The sequence below is a fragment of the Chenopodium album genome, chromosome 15, assembly GCF_948465745.1.
Source record: "Chenopodium album chromosome 15, dcCheAlbu1.1, whole genome shotgun sequence".
Classification (NCBI taxonomy): domain Eukaryota; kingdom Viridiplantae; phylum Streptophyta; class Magnoliopsida; order Caryophyllales; family Amaranthaceae; genus Chenopodium; species Chenopodium album.
In genome coordinates, this window is record NC_137848.1 from 26,072,642 (window position 1) to 26,091,083 (window position 18,442).

General features: G+C 33.6%; 1 protein-coding gene across 1 annotated transcript; it reads left to right on the forward strand.

The window, feature by feature from the left end:
• Positions 1 to 518: 518 nt before the first annotated feature.
• On the forward strand, positions 519 to 971 carry LOC145581013 (uncharacterized). The gene has a single exon (XM_081638087.1). It carries the CDS (start codon positions 519 to 521, stop codon positions 969 to 971), a length of 453 nt encoding a protein of 150 aa, XP_081494213.1.
• The last annotated feature ends 17,471 nt before the right edge of the window (positions 972 to 18,442 follow it).

Sequence of the window (18,442 nt, forward strand, 5' to 3'; positions counted from 1 at the left end):
AGTGTCAACGAAGCGGCAACATATCCAAGAGAAATGAGATGCCTCAACAACTGATACTTAAGCTAGAGGTATTTGATGTATTGGGTATTGATTTCATGGGACCATTCCCTACTTTTTATGGAAATCAATACATCCTTATGGCGGTTGATTACGTCTCAAAATGGGTTGAGGCCATCGCCTCCCCAACTAATGATCACAAGGTAATCATGAAATTGTTCAAGAAAGTCATATTTCCAAGATTCGGAATTCCTAGAGCTGTGGTAAGTGATAACGGTTCACATTTTGTTCATAGTGCTTTTCAAAAGATGCTAAGAAAGCATGGGGTTCACCAAAGGTCCGGTCTTACCTATCATCCACGAACTAGTGGACAAGCGAAAGTGTCCAACCGTCAAATCAAGTTAATCCTTGAGAAGACGGTTGCAAGGAATAGGATAGATTGGTCGGAAAAGATTGATGATGCTCTATGGGCATATAGAACGGCGTACAAAACCCCAATAGGCACAACTCCATGTCGTCTAATGTATGGAAAATTTTGTCATCTTCCGGTGGAACTTGAATACCAAACTCAATGGGCCATTAAGAAGATTAACTTCGACTTGGCTAGTGCGGGAGAACAAAGATGGCTTGATTTGCATGAGCTTAAAGAGCTTCGATTGGAGGCCTATGAGTGTGCTAACAACTACAAGACTCGCACAAAAGAATGGCATGATCGGAATATTGAAAAGAAAGCATTTCTTGTAGGTGATAATGTACTTCTCTACAATTCTAGGATGAAGTTGTTCCCTGAAAAACTTCTATCAAGGTGGAGTGGTCCTTTTATTGTTAAGCAAGTGTTTTCTCATGGAGCCGTAGAAATTACAGATTTGGATGGAAAAAGATCTTTCAAAGTCAATGGGCATCGCCTCAAGCTTTACTACGAGGGTGCTCATGTTGGTTTAGTTGAATCATTGCAATGTAATCTTACCTCTTAAGTGTGGAGGTCGTCAAGCTATTGACGTTAAAGAAGCGCTTCCGGAAGGCAACCCGAGTAAAAAAAAAAAGAAAAAGAAAAAAAAGAGAAGAAAGAAAATGAGAAAGTGAAAAATAAAAAAATTGAGTGAGTGAGAAAAGGAAGAAGAGTGTTTGTGATATCTGATTTTGGCTACAATTCGATTGACTTTTGTTCTTGTGGCTTGATATAGGTACTTGAGGCAAAATGAAGCAAAGAAAACAATATGGAAAAGCTCACATCAGCTAGGAGCGGGCGCTCCTAAAGCTTGCACGCCTGCTCCTAGCTCAAAGAAAAAACAATGAGATTCTTCAGCTGTTAGGAACGGGCGCTCCTAAGACCTTGCACGCCTGCTCCTAAGGTCCGTACAAAAATCAGAAGCTTCAGGTACCATGAGAAGCGGGCACTCCTACTTAACAGCACGCCCGCTCCTCCTTGAATCTGGAATCAGAAGCCAAGAGCCTTGTAAGGAACGGGCGCTCTAGACATTGAGCACGCTCGCTCCAACCAATGTCTTAGCCAAATTCAAAATTAGGAGCGGGCGCTCTTGAAGATAAGCACGCCCGCTCCGTTCTGGAACACCAAAACAAAAGTTAAAACAGGAAGAAGGAGCGGGAGCTCCAACATCACAGGACACCCGCTCCAGAAAAAGCCGTAGCTAAATTGGAATAATGGAGCGGGCGCTCCAAAGCATCAGCACGCCCGCTCCGTTATGGGAGAGCAAGTCAGATCTTAATTTCAAGGATAGGAGCGGGCGCTCCATAATTTCAGTATGCCCGCTCCTAGCAAATGCCGTAGCTAAATCTAATTAAGGAGTGGGCGCTCCTGAGGCACTGCACGCCCGCTCCTCTCTGGTGAAGAATACGGAAGCCAAGTTCAAAGTTTGGAGCGGTCGCTCCGCACCCCCTACATGCCCGCTCCATTAAAAAGTTGTAGCTAAATTTCATTTAGGAGTGGGCGCTTCGCCATAACTGCACGCCTGCTCCTCCCTAGGACTACGAAGAAAAAGTCAAAATTAAGGTTTGGAGCGGGCGCTCCAAATAGCTGTACGCCCGCTCTAAACACTATTCCAGAAACTAGAATGCTTTCTTAAGGCCAGGAGAGGGCGCTCCTACTCTCTTGCACGCCCGCTCGTAGCTGTCCAGGTAAAAAAAAGAGATTCTCTTATCTCTTTTTACCCCCTTTCCCCCATTTCTCACCATTCATTCATACTTTCAAATTCTCTCTCCTCATTCCTCATCTCCTTCTCTCTCTAAAAACTACCATTTTCCCCACCTTCTCTCTTCAAAATCATCATCAAACCTCCACTATTTTCACTCAAAAATCACAAAATCCTCTTCTCCTCTTAATTCTCTTTCCAACAACACAAATTTTACCCATTTTCAAACACAAAAATTTCAAACCCTAACTCACCACCATTGCAAATTAAAGGGAAGCTTGGGTTTTTCAAAAAATTGGAGCAAAGGAAGCAAGAATCAAGCAAAATTTGTGAGTTTTAGAGTATTTTCATACTCTACTTGGTATACTCCTTTTCCCTACTTCAATTCCTCCATTAAACCTTAGGGTTTTTATTCAAGTTTCTCAAAAATTTGTTTATTTCATGAACATTGTGTGATTAATTGCATAATTAAGTGACTTTAGACAATTATAGTTGCAAATTGAGAATATTTGGTCGAAAATTGTGATTGATTGTTGGAGTTGTGAAATTGTGTTTGAATTAGTTCATTCCTTGTGGTAGAAATAATTAAAAATTGTGATTGTTGTGGTTAGGATAGTTGTGAGTAGATTGGATTTATTGTTGGTTGTGAATTTTGTATTGGAATTGTTTGTTGGATTGTGTTGGAAATATTTGGAAATTGTTGAAACAGGTACTTGGATATATCGGGGGTTTGAAGTATCGGAGGTTGTTTGTGGTGTGTTGTGGTGTGTGTGTGAGGTGTTTTGAGTAACCTTAGTAAACCCATTTTTATTGTCAAAATGGTTCTGCGATTATTTGGAGGTGCGGGAGGAAAGAAGAGAAAGACTACATCCGGCATCCAAATAAACGAAAACCGTTCATCCGAAAATCAAAACCAAACCTCAACCCAAACACCAAATCAAAACAATCCTCCTCCCTAAATAAAAATTCCCAAAAAATTAAGAGGTTATCACAAAGAACTTTCCAAAAGAAAAATCCTTCCATCTAGGTTTTATGACCAAGAAGCTTGTCAAATTTTAGGAATTGACCAAGGAATTCGGCGAGTGGCCGAGAATTTCGGATGGTTAAGCTTCCTTGAAAAATGGGAGTTAACATACGAATTACTCACTCTCGAGTTCCTTTCAACCTTAACCATGCGCCAAATTAGTGGTGGGGGAGAGCCTCTTGAGTGCGAGCTTAAGTTCTATATGTTCAATCAACCCAAAACCTTAAGCTTAACTCGCCTCAATGAGATTTTCGGGTGGCCCGTATATAATCAAGTAAAGGACCCCGATAGTTTCTACCCTCTCGTTATGAAGAGTATAATTGGTGGAACATTATTGCGGGGTACCCCAACTTCACGACCCGATCTAGCCATGCTAGCCACATCATCTACCCCGTACTCCGTATATTCATGAGAATTACGGGGTTGATGAGTGTAATTTATGACACTCATTTGTTCTCTTTTAAGGTGATTTTAGATTTCTTTTATAGCTCTTTTCATTCCTTTTCCCTTAGTTTTGCTCTTTATTTCTTTAGTTTGCACTTTCCTTAGTTGATTTCCCATTTGCATGCATTTCTTGGTTTATTTTGTCTTTTTCCCTTTTATTTGCTTGTTTTCTTTCATTTTTAGGTTAAGATCGCTGTCCAAGGATTCCTGAGACTTCTTCCCGAGTTTTGCATTGATTAAGATGCCTAGTGTTCTCCATTTGAAGCCCAAGTATGGAGATGTGCAAGTTCTAAGTAACCTTAGGTCGTACATCTAAGCCGTGGGGGCACCAATTCTGGTGTTGAACCCTCTATCAAGGTGCTTTAGGGTCTGCCATGCATATCAAGTGGGGTGCACGAGGATTGTCGAGATGAAGGAAAAGAAGCTGCCCTGTTCCTAGGCACGGGCATGCGCGACTATGGCGCGGGTGCGCATCCTGGTGGCGCGGGCGCGTGTGGCCTTGGCGCGGCCGCGCCTGTTGCTCCCCCTATTCCGTACCCATTTTTGCGCGGCCACACATCCTCTCGAAGAAGTTCGCGCTTGTACGAGTCTATTTTGGACGATCTAACTAACTTCTCTTTGTTAGTTCTACTATATATAGATTTTTCTTCTATTTTTGGAAGTGGAGGAAGAGAATTGAAGGGGAGAATTAGAATTAGAGTTTTTAGAGAGTGAAGTTTAGAGAGAGAAACACTTGTTCTTAGATATTTAGAGAGAGAAATTCATGGTTGATGATTGATGATTCTAAGCACAATTTCCTTTGATTTCACCAAAGTTTGTAAAGATTTCTTTTATTTTAATGCAATCTTTAGCTTATGATTTCAATTGTTTGTTGGTTGTTCAAATTTGTTGATTAGTTGATTGAATTAGGTTTGATTGAAATGATGATGATGAATTTGTTAATTAGCTTAGTTTTGATTTTGATTTCTTCCATGGATTGTGAGTAGTTTACTTGCTAGAGATGTGGTGAAGCATGTTTAAGTGATGGATCATAGCTAATTGGGAGTTTTTGATTGATTTAGCATTGTGATTAAATTGGTTGATTGATTTTGTGCATGTGTGTGATTAGTTAAAGAGTAGCTAACTTTAATTGCCATACTAGATTGCATTGTGTGCCTACATTGATACGGACCATTGATTTGTAGCTCACATTTATCGATTGAGCTTGGTTTGTGACGTTCCTAGTAGAGTCTTTCGTAGTTGGCGCTAGTTAGACCTCTAGGAGATAGCTTGTTGAGCTCTTTTGATTGCTTTGTCTATCTTCCCTTGCAATACTTGAATTAATCAATCTCCAACCCGATTAGTGTGTGTCCATTGCAAGGATATGTGGATCCTAAATCCCTAGTGTTTGGTATATTGATTTACTTTTTGTTTGCTTTGTGTTGTTTAGTTGAACTTAGATAACCTACATTCCCTTTTACGCTTCGAAATATCTTGACTTTGGCAATAGCTAGCTTCCCCCCATTCCTAGTGGTTCGACCCGAACTTGCCCTATTACTGGGTGTAGGTTTGTTTAAAAATTTAGTTTAATTGGAGGAATTTTAGTTTCAATGACCTAGAATCCGCCTCTCGGTCAGGGGTACGCTTGCTTCTCAAAGCAAGACCTCGGGAAGCTTACGAAGGAGGAAATTAAATGCATCTTCATGGCTTCCCGATTTAAGGGGGATCTTGAGGGGAACGTGAACATGGGGTACACGTTCATTAAGCGATGCCTTCAAATTAAGAGGAGTACGGAGCTTAAAAGGGAAATAAAATGTGGTGGGATGATCACCATGCCAAGGCATTGAACTTCACCAATTGGGTTGAGCAATTGACCCCGATGAATGGTTCCAATGTCCTTGACATTCCCGGACTTGCCTCAATGCAAATACTTGTGGAACTCCTGGGCAATGTGACCACCTATTCTTGGTTGGTCAAGGGTGAGCACCGTTGCATTCTCCCGAATGGGACGATAATGAACACCGTGGGAACCACTTGGCAAGTGCCAAATGTGCCACTCCCCGGGAATGTTCCCAACCTTGAACAACAATCCCAACCCCGCCGCCATAGCATATCAACCGTTCCTAGCTTTATGGGCGGTCCTTCCTTTTCCTCTTCCTTCAACCTTGAGTCGGCCTTTCACCATCTCAACCTAACCAACAGAATATTACAAGAGAATGAATACCAAAGCTATGTCTCCCAAATGTCCTATCAAAACCAAGTTGAGAGGGGAGACTTCCTCCCCTATGTCAACTATCCTCACCGCCTCGTACAAGAGGGGCCGGTTGTGGGTTGGAACAACAACAAACCCACCTACTCCTATTGGCAAGGACCCTGTAGCTCCATTTTGGAGCTACGATCCTTCCCTCCCTACGATTATACACAACCTAGAGGTTGTGATTTTAGGGGGGACCCTTCTTATTACCACGTCCCCGAGACATGTTGTAATACCCCGTATTTTTTGAAACGTATTTTCTAATTGTATTCTCTTAAAAAGGGTATTTTAGTAATTTTTTTTACTATTTGGATTTTGGAGCCAAAATGATAATTGAATTTTGGCGCCAAAAGTATTTTAAAACTCAATTATTATTTTTGGATTTTGGATAAGATTTATATTTAATTTAATTAAAAAACCGGATTATTTATATATATTCCGGATATTTTAACTAAACAAAATTATATTTTATTATTTATTTAAAAGGGCCGAAAATTCCTAAATTATTAACTATGATTTTCGAATTTTCTATGTGTAGAAAATATGATTTTCTTAGTTATTTTATTTAGTGAATAATTAGTATTTTCCTAATTAATTATTTTATACAAAATATATTATTTACACAATCATTTTTAATCCTTAAAATCTAGCAAATATTTCCCCTAAAACTATAAGTGGAGGTCCGAAAATATGAGCATAGATATGCTCAATATTTTCGGCCACCATATGCTAATTTTGGGTTAATTATTTTGTTAGTTTTGTATTTTAATTATCTTCCTCAAATTCCTTATTTCCTTAATTCCTATTTTCCATCTCACAAAGATTTGATCATCTTATTTTCCTACCTTTTATTTCTCTTGATTATTCCCCAAGTAATCTTCCTTGCCATATTATTTTTCATGACAACATACCTTCCAAATTTTTGTTATACACAATCACCTTAATATCAAAAGTTTCCATATTTCTTTATTCACTTCTCCAAGTAATTTCCTTAATTCTTTTTACCATAATTCTTCCTACATTCTCCTACCATAATTCCCTCATTCATGAGCCTATAAATACCCCTTGATACCTCTCATATTCTTCACACCAAAACTCAATTCTCTTCTTCTCTCTTATTCTTCTTTTCCCTAAACCTTTTCATACTTTTCTTCTCCTCTTTTTATACAAATATTATCCCATATACCTTTGAAGCCAGTTTTCGGGCACTTCTAGTCAGTTTTTGAGGTATTAATGTTTCACAAAAGATTGTTCCTCTTGAAAAATCCTTGAGGTTAGGCTCAAGAATAACGTAATTCGGAGTTATATTGAGGTTAGGCTCAATAATAATTTAATATAAAATTACAGCTTTGAAATAGGTATTCTTCCAACGAAAATTCAATTCTCTTTAATCCTATTCCTTTATCTTCTTCATGGTTAGTTTTCTAAAATACAAATACCTATTTCAAAGCTGTAATTTTATATTAAATTATTATTTTTAAAGAGTGTTATAGCCCATGCACATTAGATTTGAGTTTATGTTGTGATAACCTTATGGTTATGTTATTTGCAAGGTGTATTCGTGATTGAACTTTGAAAGTGCGAAGTGTTGATTGATATTCGGAATCAAGGTTCTTGAGGTTCATTTGTGTGGTTTTTCTAGCAAGGATCAAGGTACGCTTAGGTGGCTAGATACCTTTGAAAGTGATTGGTTTTACTAACATGTTTTACATGATTTGATTGGTGATTGAATTAAATTGATTTGAATTATGATTTTGAAATAAATTATGTTTGAAGGTATTAATTTTAATAAAAGTATTTTGAATGATTGATTTTTAAATCATGTTTTGAATGGTTTGAATTACTTATCGTATTTAAATAGAGGAATTGATTTTAAAAGGTTTGTTGAATTAAATAAAAGGTTTTTCAAGGAAGAGTTATTGATTTTGGAAAAGTTATTAATATGAGATTTTATTCTCAAGTATCTATTTAAAAGGTTTTGATTTTGAAAGTATGTGGAATTATTAAAAAAGAGTTTGAATTATATTAGAATTTATTGGATATTAAAAGGATTTATTGAACCATTGAATTATTATTATTAATGCTTTATAAGCATATTGGTAATCCCATTATGCGGATTTGGTTTATTGATAAGGCCTTGGACTTTGTATGACCGGGTATTTCCTCAAGAATAGCCTTGTAATATAAGGAGACTAGCTTGGGGGGTGAGAAAACTTGGGTGAGGAATTGGATTAAAAGAAATTGGTTCTTAATAAAGGAATTGGTTTTATTAACTATTATTTTGAATATTGAATCATTGGAATTGGTTTTGGAATAATGAGTTGGAAATTATTAGATTAATTATTGGAATTGATTTTTAAAGCATGTTTACAAATAAATTGAGTTTACATTATCTTGTACTTATCGTACTTAGCATAATTTGCTAATCCGTATTTCTTATTTGTTTTGGTTCGCCCTATTTACCGTATTGGTAAGCAGTGTTGACTATTTTCAAGTGGAGTAATGAATGAGCATATAGGAGTTCAGGGATTTGCTTCACCTAGTTTAGGAATGTTGGTCTTGTCTTTATTTGGGTACTCATAACAATGTTACTATTTTTATAAGTATTAATAAAAGAAAGTTGAGTTTTCGCTACAAGTTTTGTTATTGAGTTAAGTATTTTAAGTAGCCTTGCGTAATCACGCGGCGGTAACACTCCTAAGTCTATCTCTATGGTATAATTATACGTATTATACTGGTATTTCCATAAAGGGAGATTTGGGGGTGTTACACATGTGGTAATATGGCTCCTGAGGAGATCGATAACCACCCCTTAAGGGGATACTTCGGGTTTTCACCCGGGTATGATGGTGGTTGGGGTACTAGTAGTGCACCGGACTATGGTCACTATCGTAGTAGCCCCAACTGTGATCTTCCTCCATACGTGGATCAACCTTCCTACTCCGGCGATGTAGATCCAAAGTATAACTACATGGCATCGCCGCCTAGGGAGGATGATCGGGAGTAGCCTTTAGACATTTGTTTTTACCATTCCCTTCTCTTCCTTCCCGTCATGTGTAACACTGAGGCTGGTGTCGAGTTCTAGCTTGGGGGGGAGATGTTTCTCATTGTGTCCATTTATCGTGGGAACGGTAATCAAATGTCTAGCTTAGGGGAAGTCTTGGGGTCTTTGTGTATAGGGTAGTTTTGGTTTTGGTAGGATTTGTGCTTCCATTTGATGATCTTGTGCTATATAAGGAGAAGTTTGAGTTTGTATGTGGAATGTTTGGCATGAAAGGCATAGCTTAGCCTTTGAGACTTATGGTAGGATTCATGTGGTATTATGTTCTAGATTACATGTCTATTTTAGGTTGGTTGTGCTCTTTTCTCGATGATATGGCATGCGTAGGCTAGAACGATTGCATATTGATGTTTTTGTCTCACTTCTCCTTATATGTGTGCTTTGGAGCATCTTATTCTTATGATTAGCTTTGGTATTTACACATTTTGGTTGGTTTTTGTGATGGTCGATTGCATGGTATGGTTGGTTTGCTCTTGGTCTCTTTTGATGATGATTTGTGATGCTTTGATGATGATTGATGATGTTGGTTTTCCCTAATATCCAAATTTCTTCTTCTTCTTATCTCCTTACCCCTCTAACATCCAAATTCCCTAACATCAAAATCCCTAATATCCAAATTCTTTATTTAGTTTTCTTATCCCCCTCCTTCTAAAAAAAAAAATTGAAAAAAAAAGAGAAAAAGCTTTGGAAAAAAAAAGAGTTGTTTTTGATGAGTGTCATTTATGGCACTCTTAGGCTAGGTTTTCTTTGTAGTTTTATGCTCGTTTTTAGTCTTTTATGTCGTGTTTTTACATAGTAATGCTTGTTCTGCGTGTTTGTGTGTAATTTTAGAGAAATATGTGCTTTTGATGGTTTTCATACTATTTTATTCATTTCTCAGTTATTTTTCTCGCTTCTTTGTTTCTTTGACTTGTTTTGTAGGTGTGTTGAGTTTTCTGAGGTTTAATTATTAAGGAGGAAGCTCGAGCACATTCAAGGAAGTTGATGGAGCTAAGTTTGGGAATCCAAACATGCAATTCAAGCTAGCTCCGCAAGCACAAGCTCCTTGGAAGCAATGCTTTGGTTTGAAGTGTTCAAGTGCTTAGAGAATAAAAGGAGAGTAGTGGAAGCCATTGTCGGTGGAGGGAGTTGATTCACAAGCATATGGAGAGGGTACTTTTTCATTGAGATGTCGAGTGTCTTATAACCCGCTTTATCTATGTTTTACCGGCTCCTTCGAGGAGTCACGAGACACTACCATTAGGGGGGATTTGAACTTTGTGATGGGGACGCGGTAAGATGTGTTGAATGGGCCTAAGTTGAGTATTTTCGAGAAGGTTAGCTAGGCCTTGGCTAGTAATGACCGTAGTTGATCTTAGGCATATACCTCATGCCCGAGTTTTATTGCTTAAAGATTCTTGTATCTATGCATGTGCTTTATTTTGAGCAAATTGATCTTTTGTTTTGTTTTTGAGCAATGTGAATTTCTTGAGGACAAGCATTTGGCTAGCTTGGGGGGATTTGATTAGTGGTTTATTTGACCACTTATTGTGTTGATTTAAACCCGGTTTTTGCAATCTTTTCCCCTCTTTCTAACCCGTTTTTGAATGTAAATGTCGTATCTCGGCTTTGCCCCCTCTTTGTATGTGTTTGTCCATGTTTTGCAGGTATTATATCTCATTTTGACAAGCACTCAAAGCCTAGAAGATTGTTCAAGGGTCAAAGAAAAAGAAAGGAGAGCCCGCTCCAGGAGGAGCGGGCGCCCCCAAACTCAAGCCTCATTCTGCCTCAACACTAAAGCAGGGAGGAGCGGGCGTGCTCCCACCTTGGAGTGGGCGCTCCTCCCATTGAAGATAGGTTCTGCCTTAAGCTGAAGCAGGGAGGAGTGGGCGTGCTCCCATATTGGAGCGAGTGCTCCTCCGATTGAAGATAGGTTCTGCCACATGCTGAGAGCAGGGGAGCGGGCGTGCAGAGCCTCTGGAGCGGGCGCTCCTCCCCGATGTTTTGAATTCTGACTTTCTTCTAAAGCAGGCCGGAGCGGGCGTGCAAGGCTTAGGAGCAGGTGCTCATCATTCTGGAGCCTGTGCTCCTCACTGAAATCCGTTCTTTCTTGACGGATTAACCTACGTAATTCGGGGAGTATAAATACTTCCCATTTAGCTCATTTGTAACTTGGACATAGCCTAGATTTTAGAAACTCCTCTTAGTTTGAAACATTCCTCTTAGTTGATTTAGCTTAGTTTTCATCAATCCAATCACTCTATGTGTTTAAATTTATTTTGATTCAATTAACTTTGTTGAATGCATTTGACTTTCATTTGATTCAAAAAGCTTTGTTTGAATGTGTTTGACTTTTATTTGATTCAAAAAGCTTTGTTTGAATTTGTTTGAATTTCATTTGATTCAAAAAGCTTTGTTTGAATGTGTTTGACTTTCATTTGATTCAAAAAGCTTACTTTGAATGAGCTTGACTTGTATTTGATTCAAAAAGCTTTGTTTGAATATATTTGACTTTCATTTTATTCAATTAGCTTTATAGAATGCATTTGACTTTCATTCGGTTCAAAAATCTTTGTTTGAATGTGTTTGACTTTCATTTTATTCAAATAGCTTTGTTGAATGCATTTATCTTTCATTTTATTCAAAACGCTTTGTTTGAATGTGTTTGACTTTCATTTAATTCAAAAAGCTTTGTTTGAATGTGTTTGAATTTCAATTGATTCAAAAAGCTTTGTTTGAATGTGTTTGAATTTCATTTGATTTAAAAAGCTTTCTTTGAAGGTAATTGACTTTCATTTGATTCAGAAGACTTTGTTTAAATGTGTTCGACTCGCATTTGATTCAATTAGCTTAGTTGAATGCATTTAACTGTTATTTGATTCAAAAATCTTTAATTGAATGTGTTTGACTTTTATTTGATTCAAAAAGCATTGTTTGATTGTGTTGGTCTTTCATTTGATTCAAATAGATTTGTTGAATGCATTTGAATTTCATTTCATTCAAAAAGCTTTGTTTAAATATGTTTGACTTTCATTTGATTCAAAAAGCTTTATTTGAATGTGTTTAACTTTTATTTGATTCAAAAAGCTTTCATTAAATGAGCTTGACTTTCATTTGATTCAAAAAGCTTTGCTTGAATGTGTTTGACTTTCATTTTATTCAATTAGCTTTATTGAATGCATCTGACTTTCATTTGATTCAAAATGCTTTGTTTGAATGTGTTTGACTTTCATTTGATTTAAAAAGCATTATTTGAATGAATGTTGACTTTCATTCAATTCAATTAGCTTGGTTGAATGTATTTGACTTTCATTTGATTTAAAAAGTTATGTTTGAATGTGTTTGACTTTTTTTTTTGGCAATTAAAAGATTTTATTACCAAAGAGAAGAAGTTACAAGTTATAAAAGCTAAGTTATAACTAACCCAAACACCTCAAGACCTGAAAACACCAGGCCAAACAATACGAAGCTAGTTCCAGATTTTGTAAGTTGTAACTGGCAATTAAAAGACCTTGCTGTTTTGCCTTTTGGTCTTTTTCTGCAGTTTGTGTGTTCACATTTAAACAAAGCTTTTTGAATCAAATGAAAGTCAAATTCAAACAATAAAGCTAATTGAATAAAATTAGAGTCAAACATATTCAAACAAAGCATTTGGAACAAATAAAAGTAAATTTCATTCAAAGAAAGCTTTTTAAATCAAATGAAAGTCAAACACATTCAAACAAAGCTTTTTGAATCAAATGAAAGTCAAACACATTCAAACAAAGCTTTTTGAATCAAATGAAAGTCAAATGCATTTAACAAAGAAAATAGAATCAAACTAAAGTCAAACACATTCAAACAAAGCTTTCTGAATCAAATGAAAGTCTAACACATTCAAACAAATCTTTTTGAATCAAATGAAAGTCAAATGCATTGAACAAAGCTATTTAAATCAAATGAAAGTCAAACACATTCAAGCAAAGCTTTTTCAATCAAATGAAAGTTAAACAAATTCAAATAAAGGTTTTTTGAATTGAAGAAAAGTAAAATGCATTAAACAAAGGTAATTGAATCCAATGAAAGTCTAACAAATTCAAACAAATCTTTTTGAATCAAATGATAGTTTAACACATTTAAATGAAGCTTTTTGAATCAAACAAAAGTCAAATGTATTCTACAAAGCTAATTCATTCAAATGAAATTCTAACACATTCAAACAAAGCATTTTGAATCAAATGAAAGTCAAATGCATTCTATAAAGCTAATTGAATAAAATGAATGTCAAACACATTCAAAAAAGCTTTTTGAATCAAATGAAAGTCAAATACATTCAACCAAGCTAATTGAATTGAATAAAGTCAACATTCATTCAAATAATGCTTTTTAAATCAAATGAAAGCCAAACACATTCAAACAAAGCATTTTGAATCAAATGAAAGTCAAATGCATTCAATAAAGCTAATTGAATAAATGAAAGTCAAACATATTCAAGCAAAGCTTTTTGAATCAAATGGAACTCAAATGCATTAAACAAAGCTAATTGAATTAAATGGAAGTCAAACAAAGTCAAGCTCATTTAAAGAAAGCTTTGTGAATCAAATGAAAATCAAACACATTCAAACAAAGCTTTTTAAATCAAATGAAAGTCAAATACATTAAACATAGCTAGTAGAATAAGATGAAAGTCAAAAAAATACAAACAAATCTTTTTGAATTAAATAAAAGTTTAACACAATCAATTAAAGCTTTTTGAATCAAACAACAGTCAAATGCATTCAAACAAAGCTTTTCGAATCAAATGAAAGTCAAACACATTCAAACAAAGCTTTTTGAATCATATGAAAGTCAAACACATTCAAACAAAGATTTTTTAACCAACTGTATGTCGAATGCATTCTATAAAGCTAATTGAGTCAAATGAACGTCAAAAACATTCAAATAAAGTTTTTTGAATCAAATGAAAGTAAAAAAAATTCAAAAAAAGCTTTTTGAATCAAAGAAAAGTCAAATGTATTTAACAAAGCTAATTGAATCAACTTAAAGTCTAACACATAAAAACAAAGCCTTTTGAGTCAAATAAAATTCCAACACATTCAAACAAAGCTTTGTAAATTAAATGAAAGTCAAATACATTGAACAAAGCTAATTGAATCAAATGACAATCAAACACATTTTAATAATGTTTTTTAAATCAAATGAAAGTCAAACACATTCAACAAAGCTTTTTGCATCATATTAAACTCAAATGCACTCAACAAAGCTAATTAAATCAATTGAAAGTCAAACAAATTCAAAAAAATCTTTTCGAATCAAATGAAAGTTTAACACATTGAAATGAAGCTTTTTGAATCAAACAAACGTCAATGGCATTCAACAATGCTAATTGAATCAAATGAAAGTCAAACACATTCAAACAAAGTATTCTGAATCAAATGAAAGTCAAATGCATTCTATAAAGCTGATTAAATAAGATGAAAGTCAAAAACATTCAAACAAAGGTTTTTAAATGAAATGAAAGTGAAGCTCATTTAAAGAAAACTTTTTGAATCAAATGTAAGTCAAACACATTCAAGCAAAGCTTCTTGAATCAAATAAAAGTCAATCTCATTCAAAGAAAGCTTTTAGAATCAAATGAAAGTCAAACACAATAAAACAAAGCTTTTTGAATCAAATGAAATTCAAACATATTCAAACAAATCTTTTTGAATCAAATGAAAGTTTAACACAATATATTAAAGTTTTTTGAATCAAACAAAAGTCAAATGCATTCAACAAAGCTAATTGAATCAAATGAAAGTCAAACATATTCAAACAAAGCATTTTGAATCATATGAAAGTCAAATGCATTCTATAAAGCTAATTGAATAAAAAGAAAGTCAAACACATTCAAACAAAGCTTTTTGAATCAAATGAAAGTCAAGGTCTTTCAAACAAAGCTTTTTGGATCAAATGAAAGTCTAACACATTCAAACAAAGCTTTTTGCATCAAATGAAAGTCAAGCTCATTCAAAGAAAGCTTTTTGAATCAAATGAAAGTCAAACACAATTAAACAAAGCCTTTTGAATCAAATGAAAGTCAAATGCTTTCAACAAAGCTATTAAAATCAAATAAAAGTCAAAGAAATTCAAACAAATATATTTGAATCGAATGAATGTTTAACACATTGAAATAAAGCTTTTAGAATCAAACAAAAGTGAAATTCATTCAACAAATCTAATTGAATCAAATGAAAGTCAAACACATTCAAACAAAGTATTTTGAATCAAATGAAAGTCAACTGCATTCTATAAAGCTCATTAAATAAAATGAAAGTCAAACACATTCAAGCAAAGTTTTTTGAATGAGATGAAAGTCAAGATCATTTAAAGAAAGCTTTTTCAATCAAATGAAAGTCAAACACATTCAAACAAATCTTTTTGAATCAAATGAAAGTCAAGCTCATTTAAAGAAATCTTTTTAAATCAAATGAAAGTCAAACACATTCAAACAAAGGTTTTTAAATCAAATGAAAGTCAAATGCATTCAACAAAACTATTTAAATCAAATGAAAGTCAAACACAGTCTAACAATGCTTTTTGAATCAAATGATAGTGAAACACATTCAAACAAAGCTTTTTGAATCAAATGAAAGTTAAATGCATTCAACAAAGATATTACAATCAGATGAAAGTCAAACAAATTCAAACAAATCTTTTTGATTAAAATGAAAGTTTAACACAATCAATTAAAGCTTTTAGAATCAAACAAAAGTCTAATGCATTCAACAAAGCTAATCGAATCAAATGAAAGTCAAACTAGTTCAAACAAAGCATTTCGAATCATATGAAAGTGAAATGCATTCTATAAAGCTAATTGAATAAAATGAAAGTCAAACACAATCAAACAAATCTTTTTGAATCAAATGAAATTCAAGCTCATTCAAACAATGCTTTTTGGATCGAATGAAACTCAAACACATTCAAACAAAGCTTTTTGAATCTTATGAAAGTCAAGCTGATTGAAAGAAAGATTTTGAATCAACTGAAAGTGAAACACATTCAAACAAAGCTTTTTGAATCAAATGAAAGTCAAATGCATTCACCAAAGCTATTAGAATCAGATGAAAGTCAAACAAATTCAAACAAATATTTTTGAATCAAATGAAAGTTTAACATATTAAAATAAAGCTTTTTGAATCAAACAAAAGTCAAATTCATTCAACGAAGATAATTGAATCAAATGAAAGTCAAACACATTCAAACATAGTATTTAGAATCAAATGAAAGTCAAATGCATTCTGTAAAGCTAATTGAATAAAATGAAAATCAAACACATTCAAACAAAGCTTTTTGAATGAAATGAAAGTCAAGCTTATTTAAGGAAAGCTTGTTGAATCAAATGAAAGTCAAACACATTCAAGCAAAGCTTTTTGAATCAAATGAATGTCAAGCTCATTTAAAGAAAGATTTTTGAATCAAATGAAATTCAAACAAATTCAAGCAAAGCTTTTTGAATCAAATGAAAGTGAAACACATTCAAACAAAGCTTTTTGAATCAAATGAAAGTCAAATACATTCAAAAAAGCTAATTGAATCAAATGAAAGTCATACACATTCAAACAAATCTTTTTGAATGAAATGAAAGTTAAGCTCATTTAAAGATAGCTTTTTGAATCAAATAAAAGCCAATCACATTCAAGCAAAGCTTTTTGAATCAAATGAAAGTGAAGCTCTTTTAAAGAAAGCTTTTTGAATCAAACGAAAGTCAAACACATTCAAACAAAGCTTTTTAAATCAAATGAACGTCAAATGCATTCAACAAAGCTATTTAAATCAAATGAAAGTCAAACACAATCTAATAATGCTTTTTGAATCAAATGAAAGTCAAACACATTCAAACAAAGCTTTTTGAATCAAATGAAAGTCAAATGCATTCAACAAAGCTATAAGAATCATATCAAAGTCAAACAAATTCAAACAAATCTTTTTGAATCAAATGAATGTTTAACAAAATTAATTAATGCTTTTTGAATCAAACAAAAGTAAAATGCATTTAACAAAGCTAATTGAATAAAAGGAAAGTCAAACACATTCAAACAAAGCATTTTGAATCATATGAAAGTCAAATGCATTCTATAAAGCTAATTGATTAAAATGAAAGTCTAACACATTCAAACAAAGCTTTTTGAATCAAATAAAAGTCAAACACATTCAAACAAAGCTTTTTGAATCAAATGAAAGTCAAGCTAATTAAAAGAAATATTTTTGAATCAAATGAAAGTTAAACACATTCAAACAAAACTTTTTGAATCAAATGAAAGTCGAATGCATTCCACAAAGCTATTAGTATCAGATGAAAGTCAAACAAATTTAAACCAATCTTTTTGAATCAAATGAAAGTTTAACACATTAAAATAAAGATTTTTGAATCAAACAAAAGAAAAATTCATTCAACAAAGCTAATTGAATCAAATGAAAGTCAAGCACATTCAAATAAAGTATTTTTAATCAAATGAAAGTCAAACACATTCAAACAAAGGTTTTTGAATGAAATGAAAGTCGAGCTCATTTAAAGAAAGCTTTTTGAATCAAATGAAAGTCAAACACATTCAAGCAAAGCTTTTTGAATCAAATGAAAGTCAAGCTCATTCAAACAAAGCTTTTTCGATCAAATGAAAGTCAAACATATTCAAACAAAGCTTTTTGAATCAAATGAAAGTCAAACACATTTAAACAAAGTTTTTTAAATCAAATGAAAGTCAAATGCATTCAACAATGCCATTAGAATAAGTTGAAAGTCAAATTAATTCAAACAAAGCTATTTGAATCAAATGAAAGTCAAACACATTCAATCATAGCTTTTTCAATCAAACGAAAGTTAAACACATTCAAACAAAGCTTTTTAAATCAAATGAAAGTCAAATGCATTCGACAAAGCTAATTGAATCCATTGAAAGTCAAACAAACTCAAACAAATCTTTGAATCAAACAAAACTCAAATGCATTCAACAAAGCTAATTGAATCAAAAGAAAGTCAAACACATTCAAACAAAGCTATTTGAATCAAATGAAAGTCAAACACATTCAAATTTTGTCTTTTGAATTAAATAAAAGTCTAACACATTCAAATGCATTCAACAAAGTTATTTGAATCAAATGAAAGTGAAACACAATCTAACAATGCTTTTTTAATCAAATGAAAGTGAAACATATTTAAATAAAGCTTTTTGAATCAAATGAAAGTCAAATGCATTCAACAAAGCTTTTTGAATCAAATGAAAGTAAAACACATTCAAACAAAGCTTTTTGAATCATATGAAAGTCAAACACATTCAAACAAAGCTTTTTTAATTAACTGAATGTCGAATGCATTCTAGAAATCTAATTGAGTCAAATGAATGTCAAAAAACATTCAAATAAAGCTTTTTGAATCAAACGAAAGTCAAACAAATTCAAATGAAGCTTTTTAAATTAAAGAAAAGTCAAATGCATTTAACTAAGCTAATTGAATCAACTGAAAGTCTAACACATACAAACAAAGTGTTTTGATTCAAATAAAAGTCAAACACATTCAAACAAAGCTTTTTAAAACA

Bases quoted from the DNA above. Each gene is read 5' to 3' on its own strand.
- LOC145581013 (XM_081638087.1), top strand. From the start codon at position 519: ATGTATGGAAAATTTTGTCATCTTCCGGTGGAACTTGAATACCAAACT.